General features: G+C 41.6%; 1 protein-coding gene across 1 annotated transcript in view; it reads right to left on the reverse strand.

The window, feature by feature from the left end:
- Positions 1-7,284: 7,284 nt before the first annotated feature.
- The window catches only part of LOC129817781 (centrosomal protein of 128 kDa-like), a 40,656-nt gene continuing 29,267 nt past the window's right edge, over positions 7,285-18,673 (reverse strand). Inside the window, exons 20-25 of the mRNA XM_055873339.1 lie at positions 18,257-18,306; positions 17,540-17,563; positions 11,399-11,476; positions 10,004-10,117; positions 8,888-8,996; positions 7,285-8,617 (exon numbers count right to left, since the gene is read on the reverse strand). Of these exons, the coding sequence (XP_055729314.1) occupies positions 8,487-8,617; positions 8,888-8,996; positions 10,004-10,117; positions 11,399-11,476; positions 17,540-17,563; positions 18,257-18,306 (506 nt within the window). The 3' untranslated portion in view covers positions 7,285-8,486. The remainder of the gene's footprint in view (positions 8,618-8,887; positions 8,997-10,003; positions 10,118-11,398; positions 11,477-17,539; positions 17,564-18,256; positions 18,307-18,673) is intronic.

The following is an 18,673-nucleotide window of genomic DNA, read 5'->3' on the forward strand; positions in this document are numbered from 1 at the left end:
AGGGTGCATTTCCAATGAACTATCATGTGTCAATAAAAACAGCTGGACGTAATGACGTCACACCTACAGTGTAAAATAAAAATGTAGCAGTGAAGTGTTTCAATTGCCCATGTAGGAAAATTGAGCATGAATAAATTGGCGACAGCCTATATACCCTCCCACCTATCTGTGTCATGTCTCAGGTAGCCTCGGAACCCAGCATTGATAGAATGCAATAATTGGCTAATCCTAATCCTTGTCCTGCAAAGAAACATCATTTTTTATAGTTGAACAAAATCATTTTCAAGATGAAGGTAATTAGAATTAAATGTGGAGTAGAGCTTTATAGTTGCATAATAACATCACGTGCCCCGCATACCTTAAAAATTATTCATAATTTATTTGAAAAACAGTTTATCATCGTTTGTTGCAAAATAGAGGAAGTTAGACATAAGAAAAATCCACCCCAGCCAACAGATAAAAAAATTGAAATTTAGAACAGTAATCCTATACAGTGCCTTCAGAAAGTATTCATATCCATTGACTTATTCCACATGTTGTTGTGTTACAGACTGATAGGTGATGAGCATCGCCTGGTTTGCATTCAGGCCAAAGTTTTACATTTTTGTCTCATCAGATCACAGAATCTTTTGCCTTATGATCTGTCTTTCACGTGTGCCTTTTTCACAGAAGTAGCGTCCGTCTGGCCACTCTCCCACAAAGCCCAGATTGGTGAAGAACTGTAGAGACTGTTGTCCTTCTGGCAGGTTCTCTCATCTCAGGCAAGGAACTCTGTAGTTTTGTCAGTGCTCATTGGGTTCTTGGTCACCTCCCTGACTAAGGTCCTTCTTGCTCGGTTCCTCAGTTTGATGGGACGGCCAGCTCTACGTAGTCTGGGTAGTTTCATATTTGTTCCATTTACCAATGATGGAGACCACTGTGCTCTTGGAAACTCTCTAGAAATAGTTTTATACCCTTCCCCACATACAGTGGGGCAAAAAAGTATTTAGTCAGCCACCAATTGTGCAAGTTCTCCCACTTAAAAATATGAGAGAGGCTTGTAATTGTCATCATAGGTACACTTCAACTATGACAGACAAAATGAGAAAAAAAATCCAGAAAATCCCATTTCATTTTTAATGAATTTATTTGCAAATTATGGTGGAAAATAAGTATTTGGTCACCTACAAACAAGCAAGATTTCTGGCTCTCACAGACCTGTAACTTCTTCTTTAAGAGGCTCCTCTGTCCTCCACTCGTTACCTGTATTAATGGCACCTGTTTGAACTTGTTATCAGTATAAAAGACACATGTCCACAACCTCAAACAGTCACACTCCAAACTCCACTATGGCCAAGACCAAAGAGCTGTCAGAGGACACCAGAAACAAAATTGTAGACCTGCACCAGGCTGGGAAGACTGAATCTGCAATATGTAAGCAGCTTGGTTTGAAGAAATCAACTGTGTCAGCAATTATTAGGAAATGATAGACATACAAGACCACTGATAATCTCCCTTGATCTGGGGCTCCACGCAAGATCTCACCCCGTGGGGTCAAAATTATCACAAGAACGGTGAGCAAAAATCCCAGAACCACACGGGGGGACCTAGTGAATGACCTGCAGAGAGCTGGGACCAAAGTAACAAAGCCTACCATCAGCAAGGGCATTGAAGATGAAACGTGGCTGGGTCTTTCAGCATGACAATGATCCCAAACACACCGCCCGGGCAACGAAGGAGTGGCTTCGTAAGAAGCATTTCAAGGTCCTGGAGTGGCCTAGCCAGTCTCCAGATCTCAACCCCATAGAAAATCTTTGGAGGGAGTTGAAAGTCCATGTTGCCCAGCAACAGCCCCAAAACATCACTGCTCTAGAGGAGATCTGCATGGAGGAATGGGCCAAAATACCAGCAACAGTGTGTGAAAACCTTGTGAAGACTTACAGAAAACGTTTGACCTCTGTCATTGCCAACCAAGGGTATATAACAAAGTATTGAGATACATTTTTGTTATTGACCAAATACTTATTTTCCACCATAATTTAAAAATCCTATCTTCTCATTTTGTCTGTCATAGTTGAAGTGTACCTATGATGAAAATTACAGGCTTCTCTCATCTTTTAAAGTGGGAGAACTTGCACAATTGGTGGCTGACTAAATACTTTTTTGCCCCACTGTATATGCCTCGTCACAATTCTATCTCAGATATCTACAGACAATTCCTTGGACTTCATTGTGTAGTTTCTGCACATCAACTGTGGGACCTTATATAGACAGGTGTGTTTCTTTCTAAATCATGTCCAAACAATTGAATTGGCCACAGGTGGACTCCAATCAAGTTGTGTGTATTGACATGTCAAGGGTGATCAAAGGAAATTGGAGGCACCGAGCTCAATTTGGAGTGTCATAGCAAAGAGGTGTGAATTCCTATGTAAATGAGTTAGTTCTGTATTTCACTTTCAATACACCAAAAAAATCTAAAACCTTGTTTTCACTTTGTCATTATGGGGTATTGTGTGTAGATGGTTGAATTTTGCATTTATTTACAGTTGAAGTCGGAAGAATACATACACCTTAGCAAAATACATTTAAACTCAGTTTTTCACAATTCCTGACATTTAATCCTAGTAAACATTCCCTGTCTTATGTCAGTTAGGATCACCACTTTATTTTAAGAATGTGAAGTGTCAGAATAATAGTAGAGAGAATTATTTATTTCAGCTTTTATTTCTTTCATCACATTTCCAGTGGGTCAGAAGTTTACATACACTCAATTAGTATTTGGTAGCATTGCCTTTAAATTGTTTAACTTGGGTCAAACGTTTCGGGTAGCCTTCCACAAGCTTCCCACAATAAGTTGGGTGAATTTTGGCCCATTCCGCCTGACAGAGCTGGTGTAACTGAGTCAGGTTTGTAGGCCTCCTTGCTCACACACTTTTTCAGTTCTGCCCACAAATTTTCTATATGATTGAGGTCAAAGCTTTGTGATGGCCACTCCAATACCTTGACTTTGGTGTCCTTAAGCCATTTTGCCACAACTTTGGAAGTATACTTGGGGGTCATTGTCCATTTGGAAGACTCATTTGCGACCAAGCTTTTACTTCCTGACTGATGTCTTGATATGTTGCTTCAATATATCCACATAATTGTCCTGCCTCATGATGCCATCTATTTTGTGAAGTGCACCAGTTCCTCCTGCAGCAAAGCACCCCCACAACATGATGCTGCCACCCCCGTGCTTCACGGTTGGGATGTGTTCTTCGGCTTGCAAGCCTCCCCCTTTTTCCTCCAAACATAACGATGCTCATTATGGCCAAACAGTTCTATTTTTGTTTCATCAGACCAGAGGACATTTCTCCAAAAACTACAATCTTTGTCCCCATGTGCAGTTGCAAACCGTAGTCTGGCTTTTTGGCGGTTTTGGAGCAGTGGCTTCTTCCTTGCTGAGCGGCCTTTCAGGTTATGTCGATATAGGACTCGTTTCATTGTGGATATAGATACTTTTGTACCTGTTTCCTCCAGCATCTTCACAAGGTCCTTTGCTGTTGTTCTGGGATTGATTTGCACTTTTCACACCAAAGTACGTCCATCTCTAGGAGACAGAACGTGTCTCCTTCCTGAGTGGTATGATGGCTACGTGGTCCCATGGTGTTAATAATTGCTTACTATTGAATGTACAGATGAACGTGGTAACTTCAGGTGTTTGGAAACTGCTCCCAAGGATGAACCAGTCTTGGCTCATTTCTTTAGATTTTCCCATGATATCAAGCAAAGAGGCACTGAGTTTGAATGTAGGCCTTGAAATACATTCACAGGTACTTCTCCAATTGACTCAAATTATGTCAATTAGCCTATCAGAAGCTTTTAAAGCCATATAATTTTCTGGAATTTTCCAAGCTGTTTAAAGGCACAGTCAACTTAGTGGACAGTATGTAAACTTCTGACCCACTGGAATTGTAACACAATGAATTATAAGTTAAATAATCTGTCTGTAAACAATTGTTGAAAAAATGACTTGTGTCATGCACAAAGTAGATGTCCTAACCTACTTGCCAAAACCAGTCTGTTAACAATACATTTGTGGAGTGGTTGAAAAACCATTTTTAATGACTCCAACCTAAGTGTATGTAAACTTCTGACTTCAACTGTACATATTTTGAATTCAGGCTGTAACACAAAATGTGGAATAAATCATTGGTTATGAATACTTTCTGAAGACACTGTATCTGCCATTTCCATTACACGTCCCAATGACTTTTTTAATGATATTGCTTTCATCAAATAAACCTGGGTCAATGGAAACCTGCCTATAGATAGATACTAATCTACGGAAAACTGGACACTCAAAGGGGAACATTATGGGTAACATTAAAAAATACATAATCTCCCTAGAACTGCTAGCTGTGTAGAATATCATAAAGGGGAATATGTTAAATTCATTCTTCAGTTTGGTGTTATGCAGAGCAATATTCTGTTTGCTCTGTACTGAAAATAAAATCAATACAAAAAGGATGATTACAGATAATAACAAAACAACCCCATGATAGAGCAAATGTGTTAGAATCTTCCAGAAGAGCTCTCTCCTGTACAGTCATTTTTTCACAGGAGTATTCAGTGTACTTGGCCTAAGACCTAAAAAAAAACTAAAAACTAAGACCTAAAAGCTGACAGTCCATGTAATTGAGAGAAAGTCCTTTTGAAAGGGTTTGTAAGAGCTTCAGAAAAGACCAATACACTAGACGTCAGTGAACCTTCACCACTCAACGGTAACAGAAGACTTCCAAATTATTTTAACTGTAGGTTATGGACCTACAGCCTCAGAATATTCAGAGCCAAGGCCTGTCGTTCAATTTAAAACACGAATATGAATTATATAACAGTTCAGTCCATTTACAGTGCATTCAGAACATATTCAGACCCCTTGACTTTTTCTACATTTCTTTGTTACAGCCTTATCCTAAAATGGATTAAATAAAAAATAAAAATCCTCAATCTATACACAATACCCCATAATGACAAAGTGAAAACAGTTTTTTATAAATTTGTGCAAATGTATTAAATAAAAACAGAAATACCTTATATAAGTATTCAGACCCTTTGCTATGAGACTTGAAATTGAACTCAGATGAATCCTGTTTCCATTGATCCTCCTTGAGATGTTTTTACAACTTGATTGGAGTCCACCTGTGGTAAATTCAATTCATTGGACATGATTTGGAAAGGCACACCTGTCTATATAAGGTCCAACAGTTGACAATGCATGTCAGAGCAAAAACCAAACCATGAGGTCGAAGAAATTGTCTGTAGTTCCGAGTCAGGGTTGTGTTGAGGCACAGATCTGGGGAAGGGTACCACAAAATGTTTGGTCCCCAAAAACACAGTGGCCTCCATCATTCTTAAATGGAAGAAGTTCTGAACCACCAAGTCTCTTCCTAGAGCTAGCCGCCTGGCAAAACTGAGCAATTGGGAGAGAAAGGCCTTGTTCAGGGAGGTGACCAAGAACCCGATGGTCATTCTGACAGAGTTCCAGAGTTCCTCTGTGTAGATGGGATAACCTTCCAGAACTATCTCTGCAGCACTCCACCAATCAGGCGGTGATATAGTTGAGTGGCCCAATGGAAGCCACTCCTCAGTAAAAGGCACATGACAGCCCGCTTGGAGTTTGCCAAAAGGCACCTAAAGGACTATGACCATGAGAAACAAGATTCTCTGGTCTGATGAAACCATGATTAAACTATTTGGCCTGAATGCCAAGCGACACATCTGGAGGAAAATTGGCACCATCCCTACGGTGAAGCATTGTGGTGGCAGCATCATTCTGTGGGGATGTTTTTCAGCAGCAGGGACTGGGAGACTAGTCAAGATCGAGGGAAAGATGAATGGCGCAAAGTACAGAGATATCCTTGATGAAACCTGCTCTAGAGCGCTCAGGACCTCAGACCGGTGGAAATATTTCCTTTAGTCTGATGAGTTCGAATGTGATATTTTTGGTTCCAACCGCTGTCTTTGTGAGATGCAGAGTAGGTGAACGGATGATCTCCACGTGTGGTTCCCACCCTGAAGCATGGAGGAGGGGTGATGGTGTGGGGGTGCTTTGCTGGTGACACTGTCTGTGATTTATTTAGAATTCAAGGCACACTTAACCAGCACGGCTACTACAGCATTCTGCAGTGATACGCCATCCAATCTGGTTTGCGCTTAGTGGGACTAATTTGTTTTTCAACAGGACAATGACCCAACACACCTCCAGGCTGTGTAAGAGCTATTTGACCAAGAAGGAAAGTGTTGCATCAGATGACCTGGCCTCCACAATCACCCGAACTCAAACCCAATTGAGATGGTTTGGATGAGTTGGAGTGAAGGAAAAGCAGCCAAGTGCTCAGCATATGTTGGAATTCCTTCAAGACTGTTGGAAAAGCATTCCAGGTGAAGCTGGTTGAGAGAAGCAAAGGGTGGCTACTTTGAAGAATCTCAAAATATAAAATGGAATTAGATTTGTTTAACACTTTTTTGGTTACTACATGATTCCATGTGTTATTTCATAGTTTTGATGTCTTCGCCATTATTCTACAATGTAGAAATAGTAAAAATAAAGAAAAACCCTTGAATGAGTAGGTGTGTCCAAACTTTTGACTGGTACTGTATGTACATGTGATATTTAGGTTTTTTATTTGTAATAAATTTGCACACATTTCTAAAAACCTGTTTTTGCTTTGTCATTATGGGGTATTGTGTGTAGATGGATGAGGGGGAAAAAACAATTGATTATATCTTAAAATAAGGCTGTAACGTAACAAAATGTGGAAAAAGTCAAGGGGTCTGAATACTTTCCGAATGCACTGTAGAGAAGTTTTGATCAACAAAGACATTCATCAGTGAAGTTTACAGAGACAGCAATATATGAAAGTACAGTATTCAGCTTTGAAAGGTTGAGGATGTGGCTGCTACGCAAGTCCCTGAGGGAAAGAGACAGCATAGCTACATGTGGTCCGAGGTGTGAAATCTTATGTGCAGAACATAGGACATTAATACAATAACTCGAAATTGAAAAGACACGGAACTTTCTAGCGACTTGTTTTCACTGTACAGCAGATATGTATCGGATCTTCTGTACAAATGTATTTGGTAAATGTAAATTGAAGCTGAAATAAGGCTGTAGTGGCCATATAAACCTACAAACATAAGCCCATGCTACGAGTCATTTTCTCAACAGATGGACCAAGGCAACAGCGATTGACATACCATAGAGACTTAGGAGCCTAAGGAAACAACACTTCATTTTGAAATGGATGAGACCAGGGCTCAGGGGAAATGATCCTTACAGATCTGTGGAGATTTGTTTATTGCATATATTCTTTTCTACATTTCATAAAAATATACATATATTGTGCTTATTGGCATTTTTCTTCTTCTTTACAAATAAAAACGTATTTCCACAAATGCATAAAAGTACATCTTTTAAATAAAAAATGACGGTAGTGGTAAAAACAGTCCAATATAAAAACAAACTCCTTGTGACTTGTCAAGTCTGTTGAAAATAATAATAATATATTGTTAATGCATGGGCTACATGAAGTTAAAACGGCAGCACAACTTTCACAGAATGTCAGCATAAATATAATCATCACATCTAATCTGTTCAGATAAAACACATTGGCATGATAACACCAGAGTACAAAAACTGTCACTAAAAAAGGTAAACATTGGGGCTTAAAATAGTGTTTTTCAGAGAAGTGTTTTGAGTGTTGAAATACGTATAGAAATGTAACGTTAGTATGACATGTTGGAATGTTGACCTATCTTGGCTTTATCACTGGTTCTTCAATCTATTTTCAGTCAAACTTCATGGGTTCTTTAAGCTGTGCCTGCTTTCTTTGCACAAAGTAACAGGCAATGAAAAATCTTCATAAATATCGGTTCATAAAAAAAGCTGCAATCGTCTTTCACAGTGCTAAATTTGGTGGTTCTCTTATAAGACACCCCAAGCTATGTGCTATGAACCTTCCACTAGGTTTAACCCTGTTTTACTTATCACAATCGCACTTAGTATGTATGCTTGGCTTCATGCTAGCTGTTTTCTAGGTTGGCTGCTAGTTACGCAGCTTGGAAGGGTTGGCTGTTTTTTGGTTGAGGTATTCACGGAAGACCGTTGTGGTGATGCTTTGCAACCACGGTACTGCATAGAGTTGGGTGATGATTGTACTGTCAGTAAGGCATAGAGTTAAAAAGAGGGCCCACCACTACCTTTGCTATTATCGCCTCTATGCCCATGTTAAAACGCACTTCTGTGTGAGCCCTCTATCCAACTCTGTAATGAAAAGCTTGTTGATGAATACATGTATGTAACCAGTGTGACTCCCTGATGGTGGGCACTATGTGTTACTGTTGAGGTGGTCGGAGACGGAGTGAGGGTGGGCACTATGTGTTACTGTTGAGGTGGTCGGAGACGGAGTGAGGGTGGGCACTATGTGTTACTGTTGAGGTGGTCGGAGACGGAGTGAGGGTGGGCACTATGTGTTACTGTTGAGGTGGACGGAGACGGAGTGAGGGTGGGCACCGTTGACAGCAGGAGAGGCTCGGCGGTCCAGAGAAAGGCTATAGTCCAGAGTGCAGTCTGGAGAGGCCAGGTGTTTGTGTGGAGCTAAGGATCACAGGGAGAAAGGGAGGAGTTACAACACTAAGCACAACCTATTAAGAGTCATGTTTGACATTTTTTGATATGTTTTAGGGCCTTTTAGCGCAATGCTTCTTCACAGAGTTTCTTTACATTAGAGTCCGAGACATATCTGAGTGATTTAGCAGACGCGCTTACAATCAGCGCAGTCGACTGAAGGAGGTAAAACAACCACACATCACAATCATGGACTCTTCGAGAGGAGACGAGAGGTGAACATTGCGGCTGGGTACTCACACGTGGTGTCAGTGAGCATGGAGCTGGTGAAGAGAGCGCTAGGGCCTCTTATGGAGGAGGAGAGAGAAGTCAATCGAATGCTCTGCGTTGTAGCGTCCAACCTGTCATCCTGGAAGAGGGTACAGTCTTGAGTACACACACTGCAAACTGGCATAACATCCAACCTTTTGTGAAATGTATTCCCGAGCAGCGCTCTTTCAGTCTTTGTCCTGGGTGAGCCAACAGGGCGACCAGAGTTTTGTTCCAGTCCAGCACTAGCACGACGGATTAAACTAAGCAACTCGTCTTCGAGTTGTTAAAATGCTGGGCTGCAAAAAAGCTCCGGTCTGTGCTTATCCTGTGGGTCCCCAGGACCAGCGTTAAATGAGAATGGACACTATCAGCATTCTGTACTGAAACAGATTGCCGCTAACTGCAATCAAAGTGAAAGCTAAGTAGATGAAGACTTTTCTTTATTCTACTTTCTTTAAATGAACTCCTGGTGGGCGCCGTGCTATTAGGCACTAATGCAATCAGCACTTATGGATCAACACGGGAGTCGTTTGGCGTCGCAGCAGAGTCGTCTGGCAGATTAATGCACTTTAAAAACGGGCTTCGATGTGGCTGCTGTGTGTGTGTGTGTGTGTGTGTGTGTGTGTGTGTGTGTGTGTGTGTGTGTGTGTGTGTGTGTGTGTGTGTGTGTGTGTGTGTGTGTGTGTGTGTGTGTGTGTGTGTGTGTGTGTGGCTGCTTTGCGGGCGGAATAGACACACTGATGGCAATCTGCTGTCAACAATGCAATGTTTCTCTGTTGGCCGCGTGAGAAGATAAATATGATGATTAGGACTGATTGGAAGTTACTACCCTCCGTCTCACTCTGTCAGTTGTGTTTGCCAACATTGGCTTGGAATATTCATACTAAATGCAAATGCCAGTTGTGGACCAACGATACACCAGTGTACTCAGAAGGTGTCATAGGCTGGATGGCTCTGGGAGTAAGAGTACAAAGTACTCTTTGAACAGGCCAAGTGTTGAAATTGCAGAGTGGCACAGTCTCGTTTTGGGCTTCTAGGTATCATAAAGCTGATATTTGATGTAGCATATACATAGAGTGCACTGTGGGTAATGTAGTCAAGTACCCTGCACTCCTGTATCTGTCGTTTGGACTCATCCAGCTGGTGCTGCAGGACTCCAACGATCTCTTTGTATTTAATGTAACGTTGTTCCACCAACTCCTTCTGCCGCTGAGACTCCTATATAAACAACATGGAAATAGTCAATCACTACACAAACCAGGCACAAAATGGAACTCATCACAAAACCCGTTTGGAGTTGAAGTTGCACAGATCTAGGATCAGGTTCGATAGACACCTAGGTTGGTGTCAATAAGATTCAGAAGAGATTAAACACATAGAAAGACCCAGGCCGCAGGTCTCCCTTCTGGACATATGGGTCGTTCCACCAATTAGATGCCGTTTGAGTAGTCTAACTTGGTGAAAAAGTTTAATTTCACCTCATTTTAACATTCTGTCATAAACAAAAAACACTTTTTTTCCCCCATCTCAAGAGGTTAAATAAAAGAATGACTATAATAATTCCTACAGAAAGTAATAGGGTTGACCGTAACAGGGTTGATGACTACATTTTAAAATCAGCCGTGGAAGCTTGTTGTGTGCAACAGGGAGGGGCAATTGAATGTAAGCTTCACAAAAAAAAATGTAATTGCTAAAACATTTCTAGCGTGTCTATCTGTGGGTAACAGGGTTGACGTGTTATGCTCGACCCGCTCAGTTTCCCACCACAAAACATGGGAAAATGGCCAAAAAGAATAGAACCAGTTCACCTGCTTTTACACTATGATTTCACTATGAGGTGTTCAATGTCTCTTTTGGGGAGAAAAAAATACTTCAAAAGGAATAGTTTCACCATATTAAAACGAGAGTTCAGTTCACGTAATAGGGTTGACCTCGAAGGGATACATGGGGATTTTGGCAATGAAGCCCTTTATCTACTTCCCTAGAGTCAGATGAACTCCATTTGTAACACCATGTCTCTGTGTCCAGTGTGAAGGAAAATGGTATCCACAAGTTCATCTGAATCTGGGTAAGTAGATAAAGGGCTTCAAAATCCTGATGATTTATTTACCTTAAAATAAATCACAAATAAATAATCATCTTCAGAAATGACTTTGTCAAAGCAACAAATTAATTAGGGCTTTACAATGATGGTGGAAAATTGGGAGAAATGTTGGTGTTAAGTTGGATAAAATCTTCCTAGAAGTCACAGAGGTAGCACAGAGGGACATGTCAAAATGCAGAATTTAGTCATTTTAGCAAGTATTTTTTTCATATGAGATTTATGGAATTTCCCATATGGTCTATATTAAAGGGCACATTTAATATAACAAGCTTTTAAAATTCAATATTTGTGCACAATTTCTACTTAAAATATCAAAAGGGATGCAAAAGGCCCTAATTTCGTGGAACAATATTCCATATATTCGGTACATCCCAGGTCTCCCCAGTGAGCCTCACCTCCAGGTCTTTGAAGTTGTCCAGCAGACACAGCTTCTCAGGGACTGACTCCAGGTGATCCACCGCCAGCCTGGTGCTCTGAATAGATAAAGGAATACAACGAGGTTAATATACTGCACATTAGCTTTACCCACAATACAACACCGCACGGTGCTGTATCCAACTACAATTCATGTCAATTCAAAAGGCTTTATTGTACTGTCACACAATGTACTAAAAAAGCTCTGACAACAGCAGTAGGCTGCTATAAGTTGGCTTAAATGAACTAGTGATACTAGGAAAGTGCATTGTGTTGGTATTTATTTCCTACACAGTACATGCACAGTGGCTTCAGAAAGGATTCACACCCGTTGACTTTTTCCACATTTTGTTGTGTTACAGCCTGAATTTAACATGGATTAAATTGCAATTTTTTTCATCACTGGCCTACACAATATACTCCATAATGTCAAAGTGGAATTATGTTTTTGGGACATTTTTACAAATGAATTAAAAATGAAAAGCTGAAATGTCTTGAGTCAATAAGCATTCCACCCCTTTGTTATGCCAAGCCTAAATATGTCCAGGAGTTAATATGTGCTTGGCAAGTCACATAATAAGTTTCATGGACTCACTCTGTGTGCAATAATAGTGTTTAACATGATTTTTGAATGACTACTTTATCTCTGTACCACACACACACAAAGACCAGGGAGGTTTTCCAATGCCTCGCAAAGAGCACCTACTGGTAGATGGGTAAATAAAAAAGCAGATACTGACTTATCCCTTTGAGCATGGTGAAGTTTTTAATTACACATTGGATGGTGTATCAATACGCCCAGTCACTACAAAGATACAGGCGTCCTTCCTCACTCAGATGCCAGATGAAGGAAACTGCACAAGGTTTTCACCATGAGGCCAATGGTGACTTTAAAACAGTTTAGAGTTTAATGGCTGTGATTGGAGAAAACTGAGGATGGATCAACACATTGTAGTTAATCCACAATACTAACCTAAACGACAGAGTGAAAAGGAAGCCTGTACAGAATAATAATATTACAAAACATGCATCCTGTTTGCAACAAGGCACTGAAGTAATACTGCAAAAAATGTGGCAAAAAAAAATAACTTTTTGTCCTGATTACGAGGTGTTATGTTTGGGGCAAATCCAATACAACACATTACTGAGTACGACTCTCCATATTTTCAAACACTGTGGTGGCTGCATCAGTTTATGGGTATGCTTGTCATCGTTAAGGACTGGGGAGTTTTTCAAGATAAAAATAAATGGAATGGGGCTAAGCACAGGCAAAATCCTAGAGGAGAACTTGGTTCAGTCTGCTTTCCACTAGACACATGACAATAACCTATAACACAAGGCCAAATCTACACTGGAGTTGCTTACCAAGAAGACAATGAATGTTCCTGAGTGGCCAAGTTGCAGTTTTGACTTAAATCTAATATTATAAATCTATGGTAAGACCTGAAAATGGTTGTCTAGCAATGATCAACAACAATTTGGACAGAGCTTGCAGAATCTCGAAAAGAATATTGGGCAGATGTTGCAATCTCCAGGTGTGGAAAGCTCTTAAGAGACTTACACAGAAAGACTCAAAGCTGTAATCGCTGCCAAAGGAGCTTCTACAAAGTTTGACTCGGGTGTGAATACTTACGCATTTCATTTTCCATCAATTTGTTCCAAAAACATGTTTTCATATTGTCATTATTTGGTATTGGTGTGTAGATGGGTGAATTTTTGTTATGTAATGAATCAATTATAAATTCAGGCTGTAACACAACAAAATGTGGAATAAGTCAAGAAGTATGAATACTTTGAAGGCATAGGTCTACAGAAAGACAGCATTTGCAAGATGACAATCGAAGTAGCTCCACTGACAACCCGTTATACGAAGACAAAACAAAAAGCAATTGTCATCTAGGGTTGTATTATTATTGCCACATCATATTAGACAGACAGGCCTGTATTGTATTCCATTCTATTCAGACTGCGGTTTTGTCCCAAATGACACACTATCCCCTTTATAGTGCACTACTTTTGACAAGTAGTACACTATGTAGAGAGTAGGGTGCCATCTGGGACTCGGCCTGTATGTTTTTGAGACATTAAAGAGCCGGGCTGTTGGAGAACATTACACAGACTGCTCCGCTGATCGCCGCGGTAGTGACGCAACCGTGAAACCCCGCTCACTGCATGATGAATCAGCCACGGCATGCAGGTACGCGCACACATACTGTACAGTACATTCGGAAAGTATTCAGGCCCCTTGACTTTTTCCACATTTTGTTACGTTACAGCCCTATTCTAAATTGATTAAATAGTTTTTTCCCCCTCATCAATCTACACACAATACCCCACAATGACAAAGCAAAAACTAGTTGTGAAATTTCTGCAAATGTATATTAAAAAAAGGAAATATTACATTTGCATAGGTATTCAGACCCTTTACTCAGTACTTTGCTAAAGCACCTTTGGCAGTGATTGCAGCCTGGAGCCGTCTTGGGTATGGCGCTACAAGCTTGGCACACTTGTATTTGGGGAGTTTCTCCCATTCTTCTCATCAGGGTTTGGCTCTAACATGCACTGTCAATTGTGGGACCTTATATATACTGGGGCAAAAAAGTATTTAGTCAGCCACCAATTGTGCAAGTTTTCCCACTTAAAAAGATGAGAGAGGCCTGTAATTTTCATCATAGGTACACTTCCACTATGACAGACAAAATGAGAAAAAAAAATCCAGAAAATCACATTGTACATTTTTTTATGAATTTATTTGCAAATTATGGTGGAAAATAAGTATTTGGTCAATAACAAAAGTGTATCTCAATACTTTGTTATATACCCTTTGTTGGCAATGACAGAGGTCAAACGTTTTCTGTAAGTCTTCACAAGGTTTTCACACACTGTTGCTGGTATTTTGGCCCATTCCTCCATGCAGATCTCCTCTAGAGCAGTGATGTTTTGGGGCTGTTGCTGGGCAACACGGACTTTCAACTCCCTCCAAAGATTTTCTATGGGGTTGAGATCTGGAGACTGGCTAGGCCACTCCAGGACCTTGAAATGCTTCTTACGAAGCCACTCCTTCGTTGCCCGGGCAGTGTGTTTGGGATCATTGTCATGCTGAAAGACCCAGCCACGTTTCATCTTCAATGCCCTTATTGATGGAAGGAGGTTTTTACTCAAAATCTCACGATACATGGCCCCATTCATTCTTTCCTTTACACCGATCAGTCGTCCTGGTCCCTTTGCAGAAAAACAGCCCCAAAGCATGATGTTTCCACCCCCATGCTTCACAGTAGGTATGGTGTTCTTTGGATGCAACTCAGCATTCTTTGTCCTCCAAACACGACGAGTTGAGTTTTTACCAAAAAGTTATATTTTGGTTTCATCTGACCATATGACATTCTCCCAATCTTCTTCTGGATCATCCAAATGCTCTCTAGCAAACTTCAGACGGGCCTGGACATGTACTGGCTTAAGCAGGGGGACACGTCTGGCACTGCAGGATTTGAGTCCCTGGCGGAGTAGTGTGTTACTGATGGTAGGCTTTGTTACTTTGGTCCCAGCTCTCTGCAGGTCATTCACTAGGTCCCCCCGTGTGGTTCTGGGATTTTTGCTCACCGTTCTTGTGATCATTTTGACCCCACGGTGTGAGATCTTGCGTGGAGCTCCAGATCGAGGGAGATTATCAGTGGTCTTGTAAGTCTTCCATTTCCTAATAATTGCTCCCACAGTTGATTTCTTCAAACCAAGCTGCTTACATATTGCAGATTCAGTCTTCCCAGCCTGGTGCAGGTCTACAATTTTGTTTCTGGTGTCCTTTGACAGCTCTTTGGTCTTGGCCATAGTGGAGTTTGGAGTGTGACTGTTTGAGGTTGTGGACAGGTGTCTTTTATACTGATAACAAGTTCAAACAGGTGCCATTAATACAGGTAACGAGTGGAGGACAGAGGAGCCTCTTAAAGAAGAAGTTACAGGTCTGTGAGAGCCAGAAATCTTGCTTGTTTGTTATTGACCAAATACTTATTTTCCACCATAATTTGCAAATAAATTCATTAAAAATCCTACAATGTGATTTTCTGGATTTTTTTTCTCATTTTGTCTGTCATAGTTGAAGTGTACCTATGAAGAAAATTACAGGCCTCTCTCATCTTTTTAAGTGGGAGAACTTTCACAATTGGTGGCTGACTAAATACTTTTTTACCCCACTGTATAGACAGGAGTGTGCCTTTCCAAATCCTGAATTTAATTTATTACAGGTGGACTCCAATCAAGTTGTAGAAACATCTCAATGATGATCAATCGAAAAAGTATGCACCCGAACTCAATAGCAAAGGGTCTGAATACTTATGTAATGTTTTTTATAATTTAGCAAAAAAATTCTAAAAACCTGTTTTCTGTTTGTCATTATGGGGTATTGTGTGTAGATTGATGAGGAACAATTTTTATTTAATCCGTTTGAGAACAAGGCTAAAACGTAACAAAATGTGGAAAAGGGGTCTGAATACTTTCCGAATGCACTGTACATACACACACAGGTCAATACCCTGTGCCACAGTGTTGTAGCAGTAAGCAGGAATTATCTGAATGGATGGGCTTCGCAGGGTTTTTATTAAAGCTAATTGAAGTCGAGGCCGCCGGCCGCGACACATAATTGTGATGGATAGAGAGAGAACACAGATCGCTTCATAGCTTCACAGCCCATAAATACTCTTAGGTCAATACGGCCTTTCGATATCCCTAACGAATGTGTCTGTCGGTTTGGGTTGACGTGACATGGAGCGGGTGATAAAGGATGTTTGAGTGGGGTGTTTACATTCTCCTGCCTGGGGTCAATGTTTGTTGTTGAGTCAGTGGACCCTAGTCGTTGTCTAATGATCCTTACCTGATCATGTTAGCTTTATGGTGATTGAATGATGCTCAGCACTTCTATAAAAACAATCACTAACAATTTACCATCTTCAACTTAGGAGTCAGAGTATACAAACAAACCTTCTCTAGTTTGAGTATCAAGCTATCAAGAGGGAAGCCATATATCTGTTAATACGTTTTGTTGGCTATGTTAAAGGAAGCACACTCAGAAAAATGGCCTTACTGAAGAGCTCAGTGAATTTCAACGTGGTACCGTTATAGGATGCCACCTTTCCAACAAGTCAGTTCGTCAAATTTCTGCCCTGCTAGAGCTGCCCCAGTCAACTGTAAGTGCTGTTATTGTGAAGTGGAAAAGTCTAGGAGCAACAACGGCTCAGCTGCGAAGTGGTAGGCCACACAAGTTCACAGAACGGGACCGCCGGGTGCTGAAGCGTAGTGAAACACTCACTACAGAGTTCCAAACTGCCTCTGGAAGCAAAGTCAGCTTCAAAAAATGGGTTCCCATGGCCGAGCAGCCGCACACAGGCCCAAGATTACCATGTGCAATGCCAAGCGTCGGCTGGAGTGGTGTAAACTCGCCGCTATTGGACTCTGGAGCAGTGGAAACGCGTTCTGTGGAGTGATGAATCGCGCTTCACCATCTGGCAGTCCAACGGACTAATCTGCTTTGGCGGATGCCAGGAGAATGCTACCTGCCCCAATGCATAGTGCCAACTGTAAAGTTTGGTGGAGGAGGAATAATGGTCTGGGGCTGTTTTTCATGGTTCGGGATAGGCCCCTTAGTTCTAGTGAAGGGAAATCTTAACGCTACAGCATACAATTACATTTTAGACAATTCTGTGCTTCCAACTTTGTGGCAACAGTTTGGGAAAGGTCCTTTCCTGTTTCAGCATGACAATGCCCCATGCATAAAGCGAGGTCCCTACATAAATGGTTGGTCGAGATCGGTGTGGAAGAATTTGACTGGCCTGCAGAGCCCTGACCTCAACCCCATCGAACAGCTTTGGGATGACTTGGAAATCCGACTAAGATCCAGGCCTAATCATCCAACATCAGTGCCGTACCTCAATAATGCCCGTGGCTGAATGGAAGCAAGTCCCCACAGCAATGTTCCAACATCTAGTGGCAAGCCTTCCCCAAAGAGTGGAGGCTATTATAGCAGCAAAGGGGGACCAACTCCATATTAATGCCCATGATTTTGGAATGAGATGTTCGACGAGCAGCTGTCCACATTCTTTTGGTCATGTAGTGTATAAACAATCAAATCTTACCATCTCCAGATCCAATATACGATCCTGTGAAGACAAGAACCACAGTTACTTATTGTTTAATGACCAAGAGACGTGTATGAGTGACTGAAAGCGTGTCAAAGTTTAAACCACTAAACAGTGAGTCAGCACGGCGTGTGTATTGCCAATAAACAAGCAACAGGGGACGGAACAGAAGAAGCTGTGGAGAACACGCTCCTCTCTCTCCTCCCTCTCATCTGGCTCCTGAGTGATGTTGGTTCTCTAATGATGCATAAGTGATGCGATGCGTCTTATCGGCCTGTCACTCATCTATCCCCACACCTGCTAGATTCCCTCCCTCTCTCCCCCTCCTCCCCCCGTCCTGTGACTGCGCTGGCTGTTGGGTGGCAGCAGTGTGTGGTTGAACTCGACTCCTCATTCTTCTTAATTAAAGGCCTGGCTGGGTCCGAGGGGACTGATTAATTATAGCAGGTGCACACACGTACAGACACAGATGGGCCCCAGTACACACACACCACTTTGAGGAGAAAATGGAAAACAGACTGTGTGACTGGACAGGACTGCCATGGGGTTTAGGATGTTATAGCTGGATTGGGGATGGTGTGTAGTGATGTTTAATAGAAGAGAGAGAGGAGGTAGTACTAGTACTATAACAGGATACTCTTTCTGAGGGTCAGTCTGTGTGTTGGCTGCATTGTTCAGACAGAGGAGCAAGGCCAACATGGGTTTCTGGCTCACCTGAAGACTTCTCATCTCATTTTCCTTCCTCCGAGTCTTCTCCAGGAGTTCTTTAATGAGACAAGCACATGAATAATTACCATCTAATATAATATTCACATAGACAGAGGCATTTGGGACCCACAGCCTTAACACCTTGACTAGCCATGCTATCAGTGGCTATGGAACTTTTCCTATTCTGAACAACCTTGCTGTCAGTCTCAACACCTCCCTAAACTTGGTCAAATCAAATAGATTGCTGTGATTGCTGCTCATTGGTCTCCCACTCCCTGCTGCCTGCTGTCTCGCTGAGCTGAGAGCTGATCAGGCTGGCTGGGCTGGGAGAGGAGGCTGCTCCCAGCTCACACATTCAATATTCAATCACTAGGCATTGGATGACTGCTTTCTACCCTCGTCCCTCTGTCCCTGCCCACCTCT

The sequence above is a fragment of the Salvelinus fontinalis genome, chromosome 20 (assembly GCF_029448725.1).
Source record: "Salvelinus fontinalis isolate EN_2023a chromosome 20, ASM2944872v1, whole genome shotgun sequence".
Lineage (NCBI taxonomy): Eukaryota > Metazoa > Chordata > Actinopteri > Salmoniformes > Salmonidae > Salvelinus > Salvelinus fontinalis.